Genomic DNA, 19,262 nt, shown 5'->3' with positions numbered 1-19,262 from the left:
CAGCTTCAAACCTGCCTATTGCACAATGAAGGTAACAGAATTACATCATCTGCAAAAAGCAGAGATGGAATCCTGAAGTTACCAAACTGGACAACATCCAGTCCTTGACAGCACCTTGAAATCCTGTTCATCAACATTATTACAAAAAGGATTGTTGACAAGGGGCAGCCCTGGCAGAGTCCAACAGCCACCAGGAACACATCTGAAGTAACACAGCGAATGCGGACACAGTTCCTATTTGGTCGTATAGAGACCGGATCGCGAGTTGCAGTGATTTCAATACATCCCATCCCCACAGGACACCTGAAGGAACCTGGACGTAAGCCTTTTTCAAGTCCACAAAGCATATGTAGAATGGTTGGTCATAATCCCAAGTCCCTTCTAATCCTTGTGAGGGTAAAGAGCTGGTCCACATTCCACAACCAGGACTCTACGAGTAAAGTAAGCGTATAGCAGCTATATTTCATTGATCAGTAAAAAAACTCTGAGATCCGATGTCATCTTCCATTCAGTAATACAAAGGAAATCTGAAATCCCTAATAGTCTACCTGTATGGAGAGCTGCACATCACAGGTGAGATGGGAGAAAGTAGTCACAGCAGGCAGAGACACCAGGATAGCTCCTATAAAGTGACGTGGTACCCAGGCAGAGATGACTCTCATCAGCACCCGAGTGCAACCCAGCGCAGAGTCCAGGTAGAATGCCATACTGCAGATAAGGCAGCACAGGATGCACTCCATAAACAGTTACAATAGCAGCAGAACTAGGCTTTGGAAATCAGAGAAACTGACAAACAAACTACATGCAACTTCAAAGCTACAGGTGTTGAGAAACAGACAGAGAATGAAGAAGTGTCTGTTTCAGTTACTTTCATACAAAAGCCTTTCTGCAGGGTTGTGTGGACTTGTAACCATGTTCAGGAGTGCCGAAAAGGGGAGAATAAGGAGAATGATTCTATGGGCTCATGACTGACAGGTGCCCAGAGAGGCCCCTAATACAATTAGAATACTGACAAAATAATATGACACTCAGTAATAAACTCCCCCCCCCCCCCACCCCTTTACATGAAATGGTTCGGTCTACCTCCTCTGTCAGACAGCTGCAGAGCCAAATAACTTTTCACTGACAGCGAGTGGAGGCAGAGATGGCAGGATGCCTCAGAACTCACAAAGCAAAAAATGAAAAACGTTCAGGCAAGAGAAAGCAAAGGGTCAACAGTCTGTCACCCAGTCCTTTCATAGGCAAGGTGGGTCTGTTAGTGGTTCATGTGATGGAAAGTTCTGGAACATCAACCTGTTCTCTGTTCCTAGCTTTGTCCATAGTTTATAAGATAGCTAATTTTTCTCCTCATATTAGCTCCGGATTTATATATTTCACTGTTGTTTCAGTTAACTAATCAATGCAGGCAAATGTTTAGCAAGCTGCTCTGCTCAAAAAACGACAAGTTCCGAACAGACATACCAAGAACAGCAGCAGCAGCAGTCTGTCAGTCACCCCCTGGCCCACCTGAACAAGCCCAAGTACCCCCCCAAGGAAGGAGGTGAGCAGCTGTGTGTTCAATTAATCATATGGAGAAAAACATTCCAAAATAAAAAAATCTGTTGTGTGGGCCGCCAGAAGAGGAGGTACTGCTGGCCCACCACCAGTGGGCGCCCTGCCTGAAGTGTGGGCTTCAGGCACGAGAGGGCGCTGCCGCCACGGACACAGCTGGGGGTGACAGCTGTCACTCATTATCTCTTGACAGCTGTCACCCATCTACTCTACATCATCTCACTCCATAAAGACCAGACGTCATCTACACCTCGTTGCCGAAATATCGTACTTCAATGGAGGTAACTTTCTCTGCCTGTAGTAATTGATTCTAAGAGCTATTGTTTTGCAGCTGTCAACCAGAGGACCGGCGTGGGTCGCGACTGTTTCGTCCTACGTCCGTCAGATAAGTGGTTAAACAGACGCTGCACGAGTGTGTGTTAGAGGTGGAGGTGGCATTCCCACCGTTGTTGTTATGGGGTGTACACACACCCACACTTGACTGTCTTTGTTCTTCGCCAGCAGTACCAGATCCGACAGTCGGGGACGGTGATCACCTGGGAATTTGGGACTTGGCGGCTCCAGTATTCACCAGGTTCGGTGGCGGCGGAAATCGTGTGGTTCCGGCTCTTCTCAGGACAGACGTCTTCTATCCTCGAGCCTGCCCACACGTCACCTTTGTGGATTGACTGTTACCATATTCTGAGATTGTCTGTGTATTCGTTGTGTACCTTCACAACATTAAACTGTTACTTTTTGGCTCATCTATTGACCGTTCATTTGCGCCCCCTGTTGTGGGTCCGTGTCACTACACTTTCACAACAAAATCATTCTGAAAAAGCCTTTTGTCTGTGTTTATTTCAGAATGATATTAATCATTTAAAAAGCATCAGCTATCACTGAAATATAATGTTTGGTCAGTAGTTTGGGACTCTCATCCCCCTGCTTTGCAGTAGGAACAGAGAACATTTCTAGTGTGTGCAGACTGGGTGACTGCTCTCAATCCAATCAGAGAAATGTTTACACTTACTGGAAATCAGAAGATTAAATAAACAAAAACCATATAACCTCTTTTTTTCTTTTTTCTTTTTTTTGTCAGAGCATCAGTCTTGCAGCAAATAGCTGAATCTAAATTAAATTCATTATATTTTCAGTGCTTCCCCTACCAAGTAATTACCAATTCATGTTTTTCTTTTCACAAATATGTGAATAATAGTCAAAAATATCATTAAAATTCATAGTTTTATGTAAAAAAAAGTATCTAAATTTTCTGCAGGTGTAGTGGCCGATAAGGGGTGGGGGAGCACTAAGATTTCTTTACATGGGGCCCAAAATCCCTGGCAGCACCCCTGAACACATTATTTTAGAATGTAACTGTTGTCAAACAAACAGAAAATTACAGTTTATTTCTCTAATTTATTACATTTCTGTGTGGAAACACACGAGCAGCTCGACCAGTGGAAGATGAATTCAGTTTTGGACACTGGATTGTTGATTTGACAAAACAAGTAATATGACAATGTGTCTGCACTCTGAGAAATTGTGTTGGTCAGTTTATACTATTTTTCTGAAAAAGACATGCATGGGAGTGTCTCACCGTATTGCAAACAGCAGTGCCAGAGCCTCCAGCAGGGCGGCGACAGCAGTCACAATGAGCACCGGAGTGGATAAACTCTGCTGGGTGACGAGTGGTCGAAGAAAACAGGCCAATGAGAGAGCCAGAAATACTGAACAGGACAAGAGCATGTCCAGGAAAGAACTAAATGTCTGGCTGGCAAAGGTTTGCATTGTTGCTCTGGTTTCCACCTAAGATGGAGGGGGAGAGAGAGAGAGAGAGAGAGAGAGAGAGAGAAAATTAAGGTAACAGAGGGGGGAAAAAAGACAGTCATTAGTAAAAATGGACAAACTTTTTAAACACATGAGAACCTGTTATATCCAGATTTCTTCATCCCTCCAACCCCTTTCAAGACCGGATGTAATTTCACTTGAAAGACGGGCAGGGGCTCAACGGGATGGAATTTATAAACGCACCCGCCACACGTGTAAATTTCAAGGCATTGTGTGTGGATACACAGTGCCTTGGAATTGTTCATGTATCGATCCCCTGACTTGCATAAAGAAAACTGGCTGTAAAAGTGATGCTTTAGTGTTAATTCCCTAAAGTGCATCAGTGTACAGTTTTTGTCTGTATTTTCTATTTCACTATATGAAAACATTTGCCTTTGTTGTCATTATTCAATAACTTTAGATATTTTTAAATACACTGATTATACAATATTTGTTCACATGCATTTATTTCTGAACATATTTTTCATTCTGTATTTAAAATATCAGGGTGCCAATAGTTCTGATTATGACTGCAAAAGAAAAACACTAACTAGGAGATGGCCTAGTGGTTAAAGCATTGGGCTTGACACCAGGGGATCCTTGGTTCAAATCCCAGCCTGATCAGAAGATCAAGGCTGGGAAGGGCAAGGTCCGTAATCCCCTAGTTGCTCCCAGTGTGTAGTGAGCACCTTGTATGGCAGCACCCTCACATCGGGGTGAATGTAAGGCATTATTGTAAAGCATTTTGATGCAGATGGAAAAGCGCTGTATAAATGCAGTCCATTTAACTCACAATGTTGAAATGAAAGGAATAGGAAGACAAAAATAAGAAAGATTCAGATCACAACCAAAGTTCAAGCAAAATGTCCTTGACCCGAGGGCTATCAACCAAAAAAATTTCATCATAATTTGTAAAGCAGTTATGAAGTTTTTCGAACTATGAACAAGTACAGAAACAAAGAAACAGACAACTGTGATGACACATCCTCTTCTTTTAGTTTGTGGAAGCACTTACTGAATATGTATTTAAAAAAAAGGGGGGGGGACCATGACTGAGCTCTATTTTTATCCAGCAGTCAATTTCTTTACATCGTAGTAACAGTTGCCATGGGGCTGGAAGTGCACTGCTAAGGCCCGACCAGCAGGGGGCAATAAAACCTAAAGTTAAATTGTTTATAGGGTCCTGCAGTGATGTGATTTTTCTTTGCCGCAGTCTTGACCGATCTGGTCACAACGTAGTTCTAACACAGGCTTCCAAGAACAGACAAAGACACGCAGACAAACACAAACATGCAGAGACAGATAGTCACATTTGCATATAATGACAACAGATACGGGACAGACAGAGGTGAAGACACTGAATTTCTCTGCATGCTGCAAAACTCTGAATGCTTCTGAAGACTACTACTGCACACTGAGCTCAGAGTAGCATGGGATGAAGTCACAAAGATTAAAATATATTCTGGCATCAATCTGTTGAACACAAACACAGCACGCACCTCCTCCTGGTAGCTCGTCCGGTAAGCAGACTCTAGGCTCTTCTCCAGGAAGGTGAGGCTCAGCTTGTTTATGGGAGGATTATAGAAATAGTCCTTCATCAGGCTGTCACAAGAATGTCAGCAGAGAATTCAGATGGTAAATTAAGATCTCAAACATTCATTTTGCTGTAACAACCTAAAACCATGACCGCAAATTCACATAGACTCCACCCACTAAGCTACCACACATGCTAAGTTTGTTTAAAGAAGTCATATTGTGTTAAATGTTTTTCTTTCTGTCATTAGCAGTTAATTAGGGAATAACCCCATTGTGTCTGATGATTTGTGGACGTTAATGCTGGATTCTCTGGTCGCAAATTGAGTTTTACTGGCAACGCGTTAGCAGAGCCAGTAAATGCAAACGGCATCCATGGGGAAATTTGCGCAGTTCGGCGCCAGGTTTGCAGCTGCTCACCATCCCCTCACCTCAGTTGTGGGCAACTCCTGCATGTCACTTGATTTTTGAACAAACCAAAAAATTTGCACAATAAACTCCCTAGCCAAATTGTCAGGTGGGCACCTAGTCCCCTCACCATATAGTCTCTGCGACTCAGAACGTGGACAACATGTGGAACAACTTGAAAGTGGTTGACACACACTTTTCCTTTTACATGATTGGAGAGGAACAGTGCTTCTGGAAGCAACTGAAGTGAGCAGCCTCCAGCCACCCAGCTCTGCAGCCAGGCTGGCACCCACCTGCCGTGCGCACCTGAATCGGATGGACGTGTCCTGTCTGGCCATGGATGAATCAGTTTTGTTGTATTTCCTTTATTTATTTATTTATTTTTCTGAGGATAGAAGTGGATATTATGATTAATGCTCCTGGTGCACACCCACTGTGCACAAGCGTGAATGGGCTGGATGTGTCCTGTCTGGCCATGGAGGAATCTAACTGTTGTGTTTACCTCTTTTAATTTATTTATTTTTCTGAGGACAGAAGTGAAAATTAGGTTCAATGTTGTTGGACAGCGCACACCCACCGTGCACACATGGACAGCATGCTGGGCGCCACCTGTGTGGGAAATGAGGACAATGCAAGAGCTCCGGCTTTATTTTAGTTTATTTTGTTTTTATCAGAGCACTTCCAGGGCATCACAGAGCCTGCATGAGCATCAAGCAGTGCTTCGAATGATCACGGTGCTTGGCCAGTAGAGACCTTCTTTACAGACATTCATAGGAGGAGAGTGCAGTCACCAGCGGAGACAATAATATTGACATGTACCAGCTTCTGGACATCATTCTGCAAGTCCGTGAGTGGCTTTCAACATACTTCTTGTTGTTTTTTAATTATTTACAACCCCAATTCCAATGAATTTGGGACATTGTGTAAAATGTAAATAAAAACAGAATACAATGATGTGCAAATCCTCTTCAACCTATATTCAATTGAATACACCACAAACACGAGATATTTAATGTTCAAACTGATAGACTTTTTTTTTTTTGTGGAAATATTTCTCATTTTGAAATGGATGCATGCAACACATTTCAAAAAAGTTGGGACGGGGCAACAAAAGACTGGGAAAGTTGTTGAATGCTCAAAGAATACCTAATTCGAAACAGGTGCGTTTCATACACTCAACAAAAATATAAACGCAACACTTTTGGTTTTGCTCCCATTTTGTATGAGATGAACTCAAAGATCTAAAACTTTTTCCACATACACAATATCACCATTTCCCTCAAATATTGTTCACAAACCAGTCTAAATCTGTGATAGTGAGCACTTCTCCTTTGCTGAGATAATCCATCCCACCTCACAGGTGTGCCATACCAAGATGCTGATTAGACACCATGATTAGTGCACAGGTGTGCCTTAGACTGTCCACAATAAAAGGCCACTCTGAAAGGTGCAGTTTTGTTTTATTGGGGGGGATACCAGTCAGTATCTGGTGTGACCACCATCTGCCTCATGCAGTGCAACACATCTCCTTTGCATAGAGTTGATCAGGTTGTCAATTGTGGCCTGTGGAATGTTGGTCCACTCCTCTTCAATGGCTGTGCGAAGTTGCTGGATATTGGCAGGAACTGGTACACGCTGTCGTATACGCCGGTCCAGAGCATCCCAAACATGCTCAATGGGTGACATGTCCGGTGAGTATGCCGGCCATGCAAGAACTGGGACATTTTCAGCTTCCAAGAATTGTGTACAGATCCTTGCAACATGGGGCCATGCATTATCCTGCTGCAACATGAGGTGATGTTCTTGGATGTTGGCACAACAATGGGCCTCAGGATCTCATCACCGTATCTCTGTGCATTCAAAATGCCATCAATAAAATGCCCCTGTGTTCTTCTTCCATAACAGACGCCTGCCCATACCATAACCCCACCACCACCATGGGCCACTCGATCCACAACATTAACATCAGAAAACCGCTCACCCACACGACGCCGCACACACTGTCTGCCATCTGCCCTGAACAGTGTGAACCGGGATTCATCCGTGAAGAGAACACCTCTCCAACGTGCCAAACACCAGCGAATGTGAGCATTTGCCCACTCAAGTCGGTTACGACGACGAAATGGAGTCAGGTCGAGACCCCGATGAGGACGACGAGCATGCAGATGAGCTTCCCTGAGACGGTTTCTGACAGTTTGTGCAGAAATTCTTTGGTTATGCAAACCGATTGTTTCAGCAGCTGTCCGAGTGGCTGGTCGCAGACGATCTTGGAGGTGAACATGCTGGATGTGGAGGTCCTGGGCTGGTGTGATTACACGTGGTCTGCGGTTGTGAGGCTGGTTGGATGTACTGCCAAATTCTCTGAAACGCCTTTGGAGACGGCTTATGGTAGAGAAATGAACATTCAATACACGAGCAACAGCTCTGGTTGACATTCCTGTTGTCAGCATGCCAATTGCACGCTCCCTCAAATCTTGTGACATCTGTGGCATTGTGTTGTGTGATAAAACTGCACCTTTCAGAGTGGCCTTTTATTGTGGGCAGTCTAAGACACACCTGTGCACTAATCATGGTGTCTAATCAGCATCTTGATATGGCACACCTGTGAGGTGGGATGGAATATCTCAGCAAAGGAGAAGTGCTCACTATCACAGATTTAGACTGGTTTGTGAACAATATTTGAGGGAAATGGTGATATTGTGTATGTGGAAAAAGTTTTAGATCTTTGAGTTCATCTCATACAAAATGGGAGCAAAACCAAAAGTGTTGCGTTTATATGTTTGTTGAGTGTAATTGGGTATAAAAGGAGCATCCCCAAAAGGCTCCGCCGTTCACAAGCAAAGATGGGGCGAGGATCACCACTTTGTGAACAATTGCGTGAAAAAAATAGTCCAACAGTTTAAGAACAATGTTTCTCAATGTTCAATTGCAAGGAATTTAGGGATTCCATCATCTACAGTCCATAATATATTCAGAAGAGAGAATATGGAGAACTTTCTACACATACGCAGCAAGGCTGAAAACCAACATTGAATGCCTGTGACCTTCGATCTCTCAGGTGCCACTGCATTAAAAACCGACATCACTGAGTAAAGGATCTTACCGAGTGGGCTCAGGAACACTTTGGAAAACCATTGTCAGTTAACACAGTTCGTTGCTAGATCTACAAGTGCAAGTTAAAACTCTACCATGCAAAGCGAAAGCCATACATCAACAACATCCAGAAATGTCGCTGCCTCCTCTGGGCACGAGCTCATTTGAAATAGACAGACGCAAAGTGGAAAAGTGTGCTATGGTCTGATGTGTCCACATTTTGGATTGTTTTTTGGAAATCATGGATGTCGTTTCCTCTGGACAAAAGATGAAAAAAGACCGTCCAGATTGTTACCAGCGCAAAGTTCAAAAGCCAGCATCTGTGATGGTATGGGGGTGTGTTAGTGCCCATGGTATGAGCAACTTACACACAGTGGTGGGCACAGATAACCAAAAAATTAACTTCGATAACAGATAAGATAACTGAAACCGATAAACCACCCAAAAATGTATCGGAAGTTACAGATAATCAATAACCGATAAATTCCGGTGTTGTCTATGAGACATTTGCAGTTATTAAAGAGCTGAAATTGATTTTTAACACGACCGCTTTTGAAAGCATCAAAAGCAGTAAAAGACCTAAAGAATAAGAATAATAACTTTTTTTTTTTGGTCACCGGTTCTCCTTTGCTTACAGACGATAGAGTGGTTTCTGATTGCAGAGGGTAGAACAACATGCCTATTTGGAAACTTTTAACAGGTAGGTCTCAACAGTTTTAAAAATGTTTTTCACTGTTCAGCTTAGTTTAGTATGTTATCGGTCTAAAAGTTATCGGACGGTAATTCATCGGAAGAAAATTAGTCCGATGATGTTTTTTAAATTTATCTAAAAAGATAATCCGATAATGAAAACATTATCTTCACATCTGTAATGCCAACCATTAACACTGAAAGGTACATCCAGGTTTTGGAGCAACACATGCTGCCATCCAAGCAACGTCTTTTTCAGGGACGTATTTCAGCAAGACAATGCCAAGCCACATTCTGCACGTGTTACAACAGCGTGGCTTCGTAGTAAAAGAGTGCGGGTACTAGACTGGCCTCCCTGCAGTCCCGACCTGTCGCCCACTGAAAATGTGTGGCACATTATGAAGCGCAAAATACGACAATGGAGACCCCGGACTGTTGAACAACTGAAGTCGTACATCAAGCAAGAATGAGAAAGAATTCCACCTACAAAGCTTCAACAATTAGTCAATCAATCAATCAATCAATTTTTTTTATATAGCGCCAAATCACAACAAACAGTTGCCCCAAGGCGCTTTATATTGTAAGGCAAGGCCATACAATAATTATGTAAAACCCCAACGGTCAAAACGACCCCCTGTGAGCAAGCACTTGGCTACAGTGGGAAGGAAAAACTCCCTTTTAACAGGAAGAAACCTCCAGCAGAACCAGGCTCAGGGAGGGGCAGTCTTCTGCTGGGACTGGTTGGGGCTGAGGGAGAGAACCAGGAAAAAGACATGCTGTGGAGGGGAGCAGAGATCGATCACTAATGATTAAATGCAGAGTGGTGCATACAGAGCAAAAAGAGAAAGAAACAGTGCATCATGGGAACCCCCCAGCAGTCTACGTCTATAGCAGCATAACTAAGGGATGGTTCAGGGTCACCTGATCCAGCCCTAACTATAAGCTTTAGCAAAAAGGAAAGTTTTAAGCCTAATCTTAAAAGTAGAGAGGGTGTCTGTCTCCCTGATCTGAATTGGGAGCTGGTTCCACAGGAGAGGAGCCTGAAAGCTGAAGGCTCTGCCTCCCATTCTACTCTTACAAACCCTAGGAACTACAAGTAAGCCTGCAGTCTGAGAGCGAAGCGCTCTATTGGGGTGATATGGTACTACGAGGTCCCTAAGATAAGATGGGACCTGATTATTCAAAACCTTATAAGTAAGAAGAAGAATTTTAAATTCTATTCTAGAATTAACAGGAAGCCAATGAAGAGAGGCCAATATGGGTGAGATATGCTCTCTCCTTCTAGTCCCCGTCAGTACTCTAGCTGCAGCATTTTGAATTAACTGAAGGCTTTTTAGGGAACTTTTAGGACAACCTGATAATAATGAATTACAATAGTCCAGCCTAGAGGAAATAAATGCATGAATTAGTTTTTCAGCATCACTCTGAGACAAGACCTTTCTGATTTTAGAGAATTGCGTAAATGCAAAAAAGCAGTCCTACATATTTGTTTAATATGCGCTTTGAATGACATATCCTGATCAAAAATGACTCCAAGATTTCTCACAGTATTACTAGAGGTCAGGGTAATGCCATCCAGAGTAAGGATCTGGTTAGACACCATGTTTCTAAGATTTGTGGGGCCAAGTACAATAACTTCAGTTTTATCTGAGTTTAAAAGCAGGAAATTAGAGGTCATCCATGTCTTTATGTCTGTAAGACAATCCTGCAGTTTAGCTAATTGGTGTGTGTCCTCTGGCTTCATGGATAGATAAAGCTGGGTATCATCTGCGTAACAATGAAAATTTAAGCAATACCGTCTAATAATACTGCCTAAGGGAAGCATGTATAAAGTGAATAAAATTGGTCCTAGCACAGAACCTTGAGGAACTCCATAATTAACTTTAGTCTGTGAAGAAGATTCCCCATTTACATGAACAAATTGTAATCTATTAGACAAATATGATTCAAACCACTGCAGCGCAGTGCCTTTAATACCTATGGCATGCTCTAATCTCTGTAATAAAATTTTATGGTCAACAGTATCAAAAGCAGCACTGAGGTCTAACAGAACAAGCACAGAGATGAGTCCACTGTCCGAGGCCATAAGAAGATCATTTGTAACCTTCACTAATGCTGTTTCTGTACTATGATGAATTCTAAAACCTGACTGAAACTCTTCAAATAGACCATTCCTCTGCAGATGATCAGTTAGCTGTTTTACAACTACCCTTTCAAGAATTTTTGAGAGAAAAGGAAGGTTGGAGATTGGCCTATAATTAGCTAAGATAGCTGGGTCAAGTGATGGCTTTTTAAGTAATGGTTTAATTACTGCCACCTTAAAAGCCTGTGGTACATAGCCAACTAACAAAGATAGATTGATCATATTTAAGATCAAAGCATTGAATAATGGTAGGGCTTCCTTGAGCAGCCTGGTAGGAATGGGGTCTAATAAACATGTTGATGGTTTGGATGAAGTAACTAATGAAAATAACTCAGACAGAACAATCGGAGAGAAAGAGTCTAACCAAATACCGGCATCACTGAAAGCAGCCAAAGATAACGATACGTCTTTGGGATGGTTATGAGTAATTTTTTCTCTAATAGTTAAAATTTTGTTAGCAAAGAAAGTCATGAAGTCATTACTAGTTAAAGTTAATGGAATACTCAGCTCAATAGAGCTCTGACTCTTTGTCAGCCTGGCTACAGTGCTGAAAAGAAACCTGGGGTTGTTCTTATTTTCTTCAATTAGTGATGAGTAGAAAGATGTCCTAGCTTTACGGAGGGCTTTTTTATAGAGCAACAGACTCTTTTTCCAGGCTAAGTGAAGATCTTCTAAATTAGTGAGACGCCATTTCCTCTCCAACTTACGGGTTATCTGCTTTAAGCTACGAGTTTGTGAGTTATACCACGGAGTCAGGCACTTCTGATTTAAAGCTCTCTTTTTTAGAGGAGCTACAGCATCCAAAGTTGTCTTCAATGAGGATGTAAAACTATTGACGAGATACTCTATCTCACTTACAGAGTTTAGGTAGCTACTCTGCACTGTGTTGGTATATGGCATTAGAGAACATAAAGAAGGAATCATATCCTTAAACCTAGTTACAGCGCTTTCTGAAAGACTTCTAGTGTAATGAAACTTATTCCCCACTGCTGGGTAGTCCATCAGAGTAAATGTAAATGTTATTAAGAAATGATCAGACAGAAGGGAGTTTTCAGGGAATACTGTTAAGTCTTCTATTTCCATACCATAAGTCAGAACAAGATCTAAGATATGATTAAAGTGGTGGGTGGACTCATTTACTTTTTGAGCAAAGCCAATAGAGTCTAATAATAGATTAAATGCAGTGTTGAGGCTGTCATTCTCAGCATCTGTGTGGATGTTAAAATCGCCCACTATAATTATCTTATCTGAGCTAAGCACTAAGTCAGACAAAAGGTCTGAAAATTAGTGTCTTCAGTTCCCAAACACTTATTGAGTGTTGTTAGAAGGAAAGGTGATGTAACACAGTGGTAAACATACCACTGTCCCAGCTTTATTGAAACATGTTGCAGGCATCCATTTCAAAATGAGCAAATATTTGCACAAAAAAATAAGAGTTTATCAGTTTGAACATTAAATATCTTGTCTTTGTGGTGTATTCAATTGAATACAGGTTGAAGAGGATTTGCAAATCATTGTATTCTGTTTTTATTTACATTTTACACAACGTCCCAACTTCACTGGAATTGGGGTTGTATTTAACTTTATTTTATTATTTTTTTACAGTGCTTTTTTCTGCCTAAAGTCAGGGGAATTTTCACAGCCTCTTTCACATAATAACAATGTAACAGTCCACATCCATCCTGAGCACTGTGTGCGCAACCATGTTGTCATTTCAGCCACGCCACTGACGCTCAACATCCAGTGCTGCATGGTAATCACACACAAATACTTGTGCCATGTCAGTGGCTCTTTCACGGTATGTGTATGGACTGCTCGAGATTTGTGGCCGTATTTTTGCTGCGACTCCGGACAGGATTCAGCGGACAGTTGGCCACCATACATGCACATGTTCGGAAGACCAATTCAGTGAGATTTCACATGAAAAAATTATCGTCTTTTCACCTGTTTTTACACGATTTTATGTCTACAACTACTTTCCACCAGTTGCAGCACAGTGAGATACTAGCCTAACCGCTTGTTTGATACAAAGTCATTCCAGCCACACCCAAAGATCTTCTGAAGACATGTTGTATGAAAGACATCTAGTTGTTGCATTAGGTCACTGGATAGCATCCAAGTTTCACAGCCATATAGTAAGTCAGGGAGCACCAGGACTCCATAGAACACAGCCCTGACGAACACCAGTTTTCACTGTGGAAAAGCTCAGAGTCTCTGCCTACTCCACACAGCACTCACAGTATGTGTGTATAGGCTGGCTATGATGTCTAGTAACTTATTAGGGATCCCACAAATTCTCAGGCTGTCCCATTGAACAGTTGATCAACTGAATCAAATGATTTGTGTGGAAAGCAATGCTAATATACAACTTAAATAATAATAATAACATTTCACTCAAAGGAAATACTGGAGCACTGACTTCTTCGATAATATGGCAAGCCATACTATCTCAGATATTTCTAATAAAATGCTCAGAAAGGACAAACACAGTTGAGTCCATAGCAACCAGAGGCTAATGCTAGCAGGTTTACACAGCACACTAGCTGTCACTCACAGTGACCACACCTCTACATATTCATAACTGTATAATTAAATACAGTTTGTCATTTGTCAAGAATGGGGAAACTAGCTAGACTCCTAAACCATTTTTTGCTCCAGGCTCGAAACATGTTTATTTCTGTTGTAAGTTTGGGTATTTTAACATGGGCATCTATGGGGATTGATTGCTTTTGGAGCCAGTCTCAAGTGGCCATTCAAGGAACTGCAGGTTTTCAAACATCTGCTTTTGCTTAATTTTTCAGCACAGAAAGTTGCCACTTGGCAGAATCACCCCTCAGCCAAATTTAAGCCAAGAACATTTTTGACTAATGATATTTTAGACTTCTCTGACATATGTCATTGGTGGAGCACAGTGGTTTAGTGGTTAGCAATGTTAGCTCACAGAGAGAAGGTCCTGGGAAGGTTTCCAATCTAGTCCTTTCTGTGTGGAGCTTGTGTGTTCTACCCATGTTTGTGTGGGTTCCCTCCAAATGCTCCGACTTCGGCCCACTTCCAACAACAAACAGGTTAGGTGAATTAGTGACTAAATTTACTCTAGGTGTGAATGGGTGCGTGAATGTGTTTGTCTGTATGTATCAGCCTTGCAATGGACTGGTGGCCTGTCCTAGGTGTACCCTGCCTGTCACCCAAAGGCTCCAGCCCCCCGGGTCCCGGGACTAGAATGAACGAGTTTTGAAAATGGATGAATTACGGATATATGTTGTTGGTCTGTAGGGATGGAACTTGAGAACAGATTCCAAATTTTTCAGTTCATCTGAATCATATGCCTCAGACACAGTGGTGGGCACAGTTCCACTAATTATCAAAGATAATGTCTTCATTACCGGATTAGCTTTTCAGATAACTTGAAAACCATCTGAAGACCAATTATCTTCCGATAGATTTTGGTCTGATAATTTTTAACTTGCTAAAATATTTTTGCAGGTGAAGTAAATAAAACTTTAACAGATAAAAACCATTGTTAAGTCTGATATTAAAGACTTTAGTAATTACCTGTTTTGTAGCAGATAAACAGCTCTGTTCTGTGTAAACAGAGGAGAGCTGGTTTCAGAAAAAAAAAAACGCTCTATTCTCTGCAGTCAGAGGTGTTCACAAGATAATTGCTCTTAACACCATACCAATTCACTGGCAATATCACCCAAGTCATCCAGAGGCATACAGTTTTAACTTGTGGTTAAAAATTTAACCAGACCTATTTCAGACATGTTATTTAATGTCACTTCTTAACTTTTATAAAGTGAAAATATCAGCGTTTTAGTTTTAAAGTACTGCACTAATTTTGAAGGTTTTAGTGTGGACATGCTCTGCCCAGTGCATTATGGGTAATATCAGTACAGTCATGACAGGAGAAGTGCATTTGAGACGTGCTGATCAGTTTCCACACGGACAGCAGCATTACACTCTTTGTATATTGTGCCTAAAACACTCGTGAATATATTCTCTGGGTTTATAGACATTATTGTGTTTGTTTTATGTAAAATGCCAGAAGAAGCTCACGTTGCTTCTCCATTATTTTCAAATGGAATCACTGAGAGTTGCATCGCTTCCTGTTTTGTTTTACGGTCTCTACTGCCATCTACTGGCTAGTAGTGGTCATGGCAGTATTCATCCTAAGTACTGAGCGTCTGGACACCAGTAGATGGCTGTGTTCTATTTATTTTGACACCGGTTATATCAGATGGTTGTCTAATCACAATTTGGCTTTGTTTTGCAAATGCATTTTTTTTTACAAATAAAAAAAAATGCCACATTTTACAAAATCACATTCATATGTAAACACTAACACACACCTCACATTAATGTGCTGGTTTTTACTTAGAATGAATGAGGCAACCAATCAGTGTTAGCGGAGGCACATTTTACCCATAATCCCTTTGGCGTCTGTCTGTGTTTGTTATAAAACTTCAGAATCAGTGCATTATTTAAAATAAAAAAATATATGTTATATTTTAACTTTGTACAAATGACAGAATTTACATTAATGGAGTTATTCTATCTGTATTAATTTTATTTCTAAATCAAAAACCATAAGTCAGCACTGCTTTATTTTCCAAGACCTCCACCTCACGGCGACACTGCTATTGAGTAGAGAGTTGAGCTTCATGGCTCCTCTCAACTGCTTCTTTGCTGGAAGCTATCTAGTAAACAGGAGCTTCCAGCAGTGGGCAGGATGCACAAAGACAGAAGTGCTGACTCATTGTTTGGGTCTGTGGTTGCCTTTAATACTACCAGAAGCGATTGTAGTGTTAAAACTCAAAATCAGCTTGTTAGTAGTTGCAAGTGTACTGGAGACAATACTTAAAGTTATTGGTTAGCTGTAGCTTCAAATGAATTTTTGGGTGGTTTATCAGTCTAGCTTCATAAAAGCTGATTATCTGTTATAGAAGCTAACTTTTTTGTTAGCTGTGCCCACCACTGCTCAGACATAATCAATTCCTCTTATTTAACCATTCCAAAACTTAAGAACTCCCATGGCCCATTTTGAAATCTGAAAGTCTGCAGCCCATACAAACCCCTGATTGCAATTTTTGGTCAATACCTGAGCCTAAGATGAAGTATTTCCATGAATATATTATGTTAAACCAAGTCAGATAAATTAAAAATGTGTAACTTAAATCCCACAGCTTTTTCTTCCTCCCTAGAACATAAAAGAAGAAAAAAAAATCTAATACTTTTGGGTAATATTAAATTTAATTGCAAAACTGAAAATTAAGGCATTTTTAATTTATTTATTTTTAATGACCTAATATGGGTCACCTTCAGAACCTTCACGGCCCTGGTTCTGAAGGTCTGGTTTTCTTAAAGTGTGTATAATATGAGCCCTTTAATGTAACAGACTACTGACCAGCTCCCAGAAGTCAACGTGTCTCACCTGTCCTCTTTGATAACATCTACAAAGTGGGCATCGCTCCTTTCTCGGAAGTTCTTGGAGCGTAAGGGAATGAGCGCGGAGTGGTCCATGCCCATTCCCCCACTGCTCCAGGTCTTCTTCTCCTTCTCCTGCAGCATCTCACAAAGTGACGTCTGGCTGTTGGTCAGCGTGTCCAGGCGAGGACTGAGCAGACCATTCAGAGCCTTGGGGCTGCGTCCTGCAGAAGCTGCCTGAGAACACTTCAGATTTGAAGAGTCTCTCTCGCTCTCCCCCTGTACACACACACACACACACACACACACACATTATAACATTATATATATATATATATATATATATATATATATATATATATATATATAGAGCAGGTAGCTTGGGATGAGGAGTTGGGTTACCAACCAACAGGATTCTAGCTACGACCATTTTAGTGCCGGGTAAATTACGTCATTGCAACTCACAGCTGGGGGTCAAGGGGGCAAAACCCCTGAAGCTATGGGATTTTATATCTCTAAAACATTATTGGTAAGCCCTATTTTAACTAAGTTTGAGTGGTTTTAGATTCATTGAAAGAAAGAATAATAGACAAAAAAATTACATTTATGTTGTAATATTTGTAATACCAAAGTTCTTTTTAAATGTATCTGTCAAAGTCTAAGTTAATAAAATAAATAACATTGAAAAGGTTAAAAACACATGAATATTTGCTGGGTATATAGCATTTGCTCTCTTCAATCCTGTGAAGCAGTTTTTCCCCCAACATTTTTGAGTGGGATAGCATTACTTTATTAAACAATTATCAAATTGTCTTGTTTGAACAAGAGCTGAACCTGGACTAATTTGATTGTCAGTTTTTCACTTTCCTGATTCACTGAGGCTCCTCCCCCACTCCTATTCTCCTCTTGCTCTCTCTCCTCTGCCCCCTCCACCTCACGGTCAATACGGTTTTCCTCCGAGCTTTTTGGAAACAGGGAGTCTTTAAACTGTAAAATAAACAGTAAACCTCTGAGTGTATCAGCAGCTACAGACACAGAAGCAACTCTGGATTATGAAACATTTTGATGGAGGTTTTTTCCTTTAAGTCAAAGTGTAGAGAGACGCACAGTGTCTCTGCTCTGATCTGCTTTCAGTGTTCTGTGGCTATACAGAACATTGAAAGCAGCTGACTGCTGCTCTCTCTGTTGTTTGCTACTGAGATACAAAGAAAATAAGAAATATATTTCTTATGTCTTTAATTACTTGGTTGAAATTGCAAAGTAAGACAAAACTCTTGAAATAAGCTTGAAATACGATCGAATTGGTACATTTTCAGCAACATTTCAGTCCATTTTTTGGAAAATCTGTGCTGGGCAGAACATCAATTTGAGCCCAAGAGCCGGGCAGAAATTTGCAGTGCTGGGTGGTACCGTCTGGGCCGCCCATAGCTAGAACCGTAGCTAGAACCCTGGTTACCAATATGCAGAAATTAATTTGATTCCCAGTCAAGCTCCCTATCTGTGCCCTTGGACAACACACTTAATCTGCACTGTCAAAGACTCTCATCTCCTTCACGCTACAAAATCTAGAGATAAGCACAGGCACCAATGGCCCTCAGAGCCTGTGTAGAATTTGATGATTAAAGAAAGAAAACGCAAAGCAAACTTTCCATTGACATGATACCTTATAAACAATAAATGGCATCACTTCAATTCAAATCTGGTTAACTATAATCATATCATCACATGCATGATGGAAATTAGGAGCAGGTGTGGTTGAAGATACATGTAGTGTGGAATGAGTTGTTGGTGGTGTTTTAATTTCCACAGCCTTGGTCTGGGGTCACCAAGGCTAAAAATTAGCACAATACATATTTAATGCACTTTATGACAAATCACAAGCATAACACTATAGGTTATCTTTTGACACATGATGACATTAAAATTTTGATTTTTGGATGTTTGTTTTAATCATCATCATCATCATCATGTGGGGTGAGGTGGAGGGGGTTAACAGTCAGTCTTGAGGGGTCATCCAGGGACAAGCACGGACTACCTCACAGCACCTTTCACCTTTGTTCCCAATTATTTTAACATTCTTCATGTAATATGGAGTTATGTCCTGAAGGGCATCTGGTATAAAACGTGTGTCAAATCAATATGCAAATCCACCTCAATCCTGCTGTGGCGACCCCATATGAAAGCAATGGAGCAGCTGAAGGGACTTACTATCTTGACCCCAGTGACTGACCTTTGGTGAATTTGATCTCACCTGGTTAATGGTCACAACAACATACAAACCTTGGTGCTAGTCGCCTTGTGGTCATTGTCACGGCAGCCGTTGTGCACTGCTCCTTCCTCTAAAACCTGATCCTCTCCTGGTATCAGGACACTGCAGGACAGACAGGGAGACTGCAGGGAGGTAGAGATCGAATGGAATCAGAGGTGTGGCAGAGGGGTGTGCAAAGCAAAATGCACCATATGGCAGCAAGTAAGAGGAAGTGAGGTAGAGATCAGGGAGAAGAAACAAGCAAAGATATGAAAGATGACAGATCGAGATCAAGAGAACCAGGGCAAGAAAATTACAAAAGAGATGAAAAATTTAAAAAAGCAGAACATCAGCTGTGATCAGAAA

General features: G+C 41.3%; 1 protein-coding gene across 1 annotated transcript in view; it reads right to left on the bottom strand.

Annotated features, from left to right (window-relative positions):
- The window catches only part of LOC117527445 (adenylate cyclase type 9-like), a 135,847-nt gene that overhangs the window by 9,902 nt on the left and 106,683 nt on the right, over window positions 1-19,262 (bottom strand). Inside the window, exons 3-7 of the mRNA XM_034189784.1 lie at window positions 18,928-19,039; window positions 16,656-16,911; window positions 4,857-4,959; window positions 3,128-3,336; window positions 549-708 (exon numbers count right to left, since the gene is read on the bottom strand). Coding sequence (XP_034045675.1) covers window positions 549-708; window positions 3,128-3,336; window positions 4,857-4,959; window positions 16,656-16,911; window positions 18,928-19,039 — 840 coding nt within the window. The remainder of the gene's footprint in view (window positions 1-548; window positions 709-3,127; window positions 3,337-4,856; window positions 4,960-16,655; window positions 16,912-18,927; window positions 19,040-19,262) is intronic.

This window comes from Thalassophryne amazonica, chromosome 16 (genome assembly GCF_902500255.1).
Source record: "Thalassophryne amazonica chromosome 16, fThaAma1.1, whole genome shotgun sequence".
NCBI classification, from domain to species: domain Eukaryota; kingdom Metazoa; phylum Chordata; class Actinopteri; order Batrachoidiformes; family Batrachoididae; genus Thalassophryne; species Thalassophryne amazonica.
The sequence above is the reverse complement of the archived record's forward strand: the minus strand, read 5'-3'. Positions and strand labels throughout refer to the sequence as shown.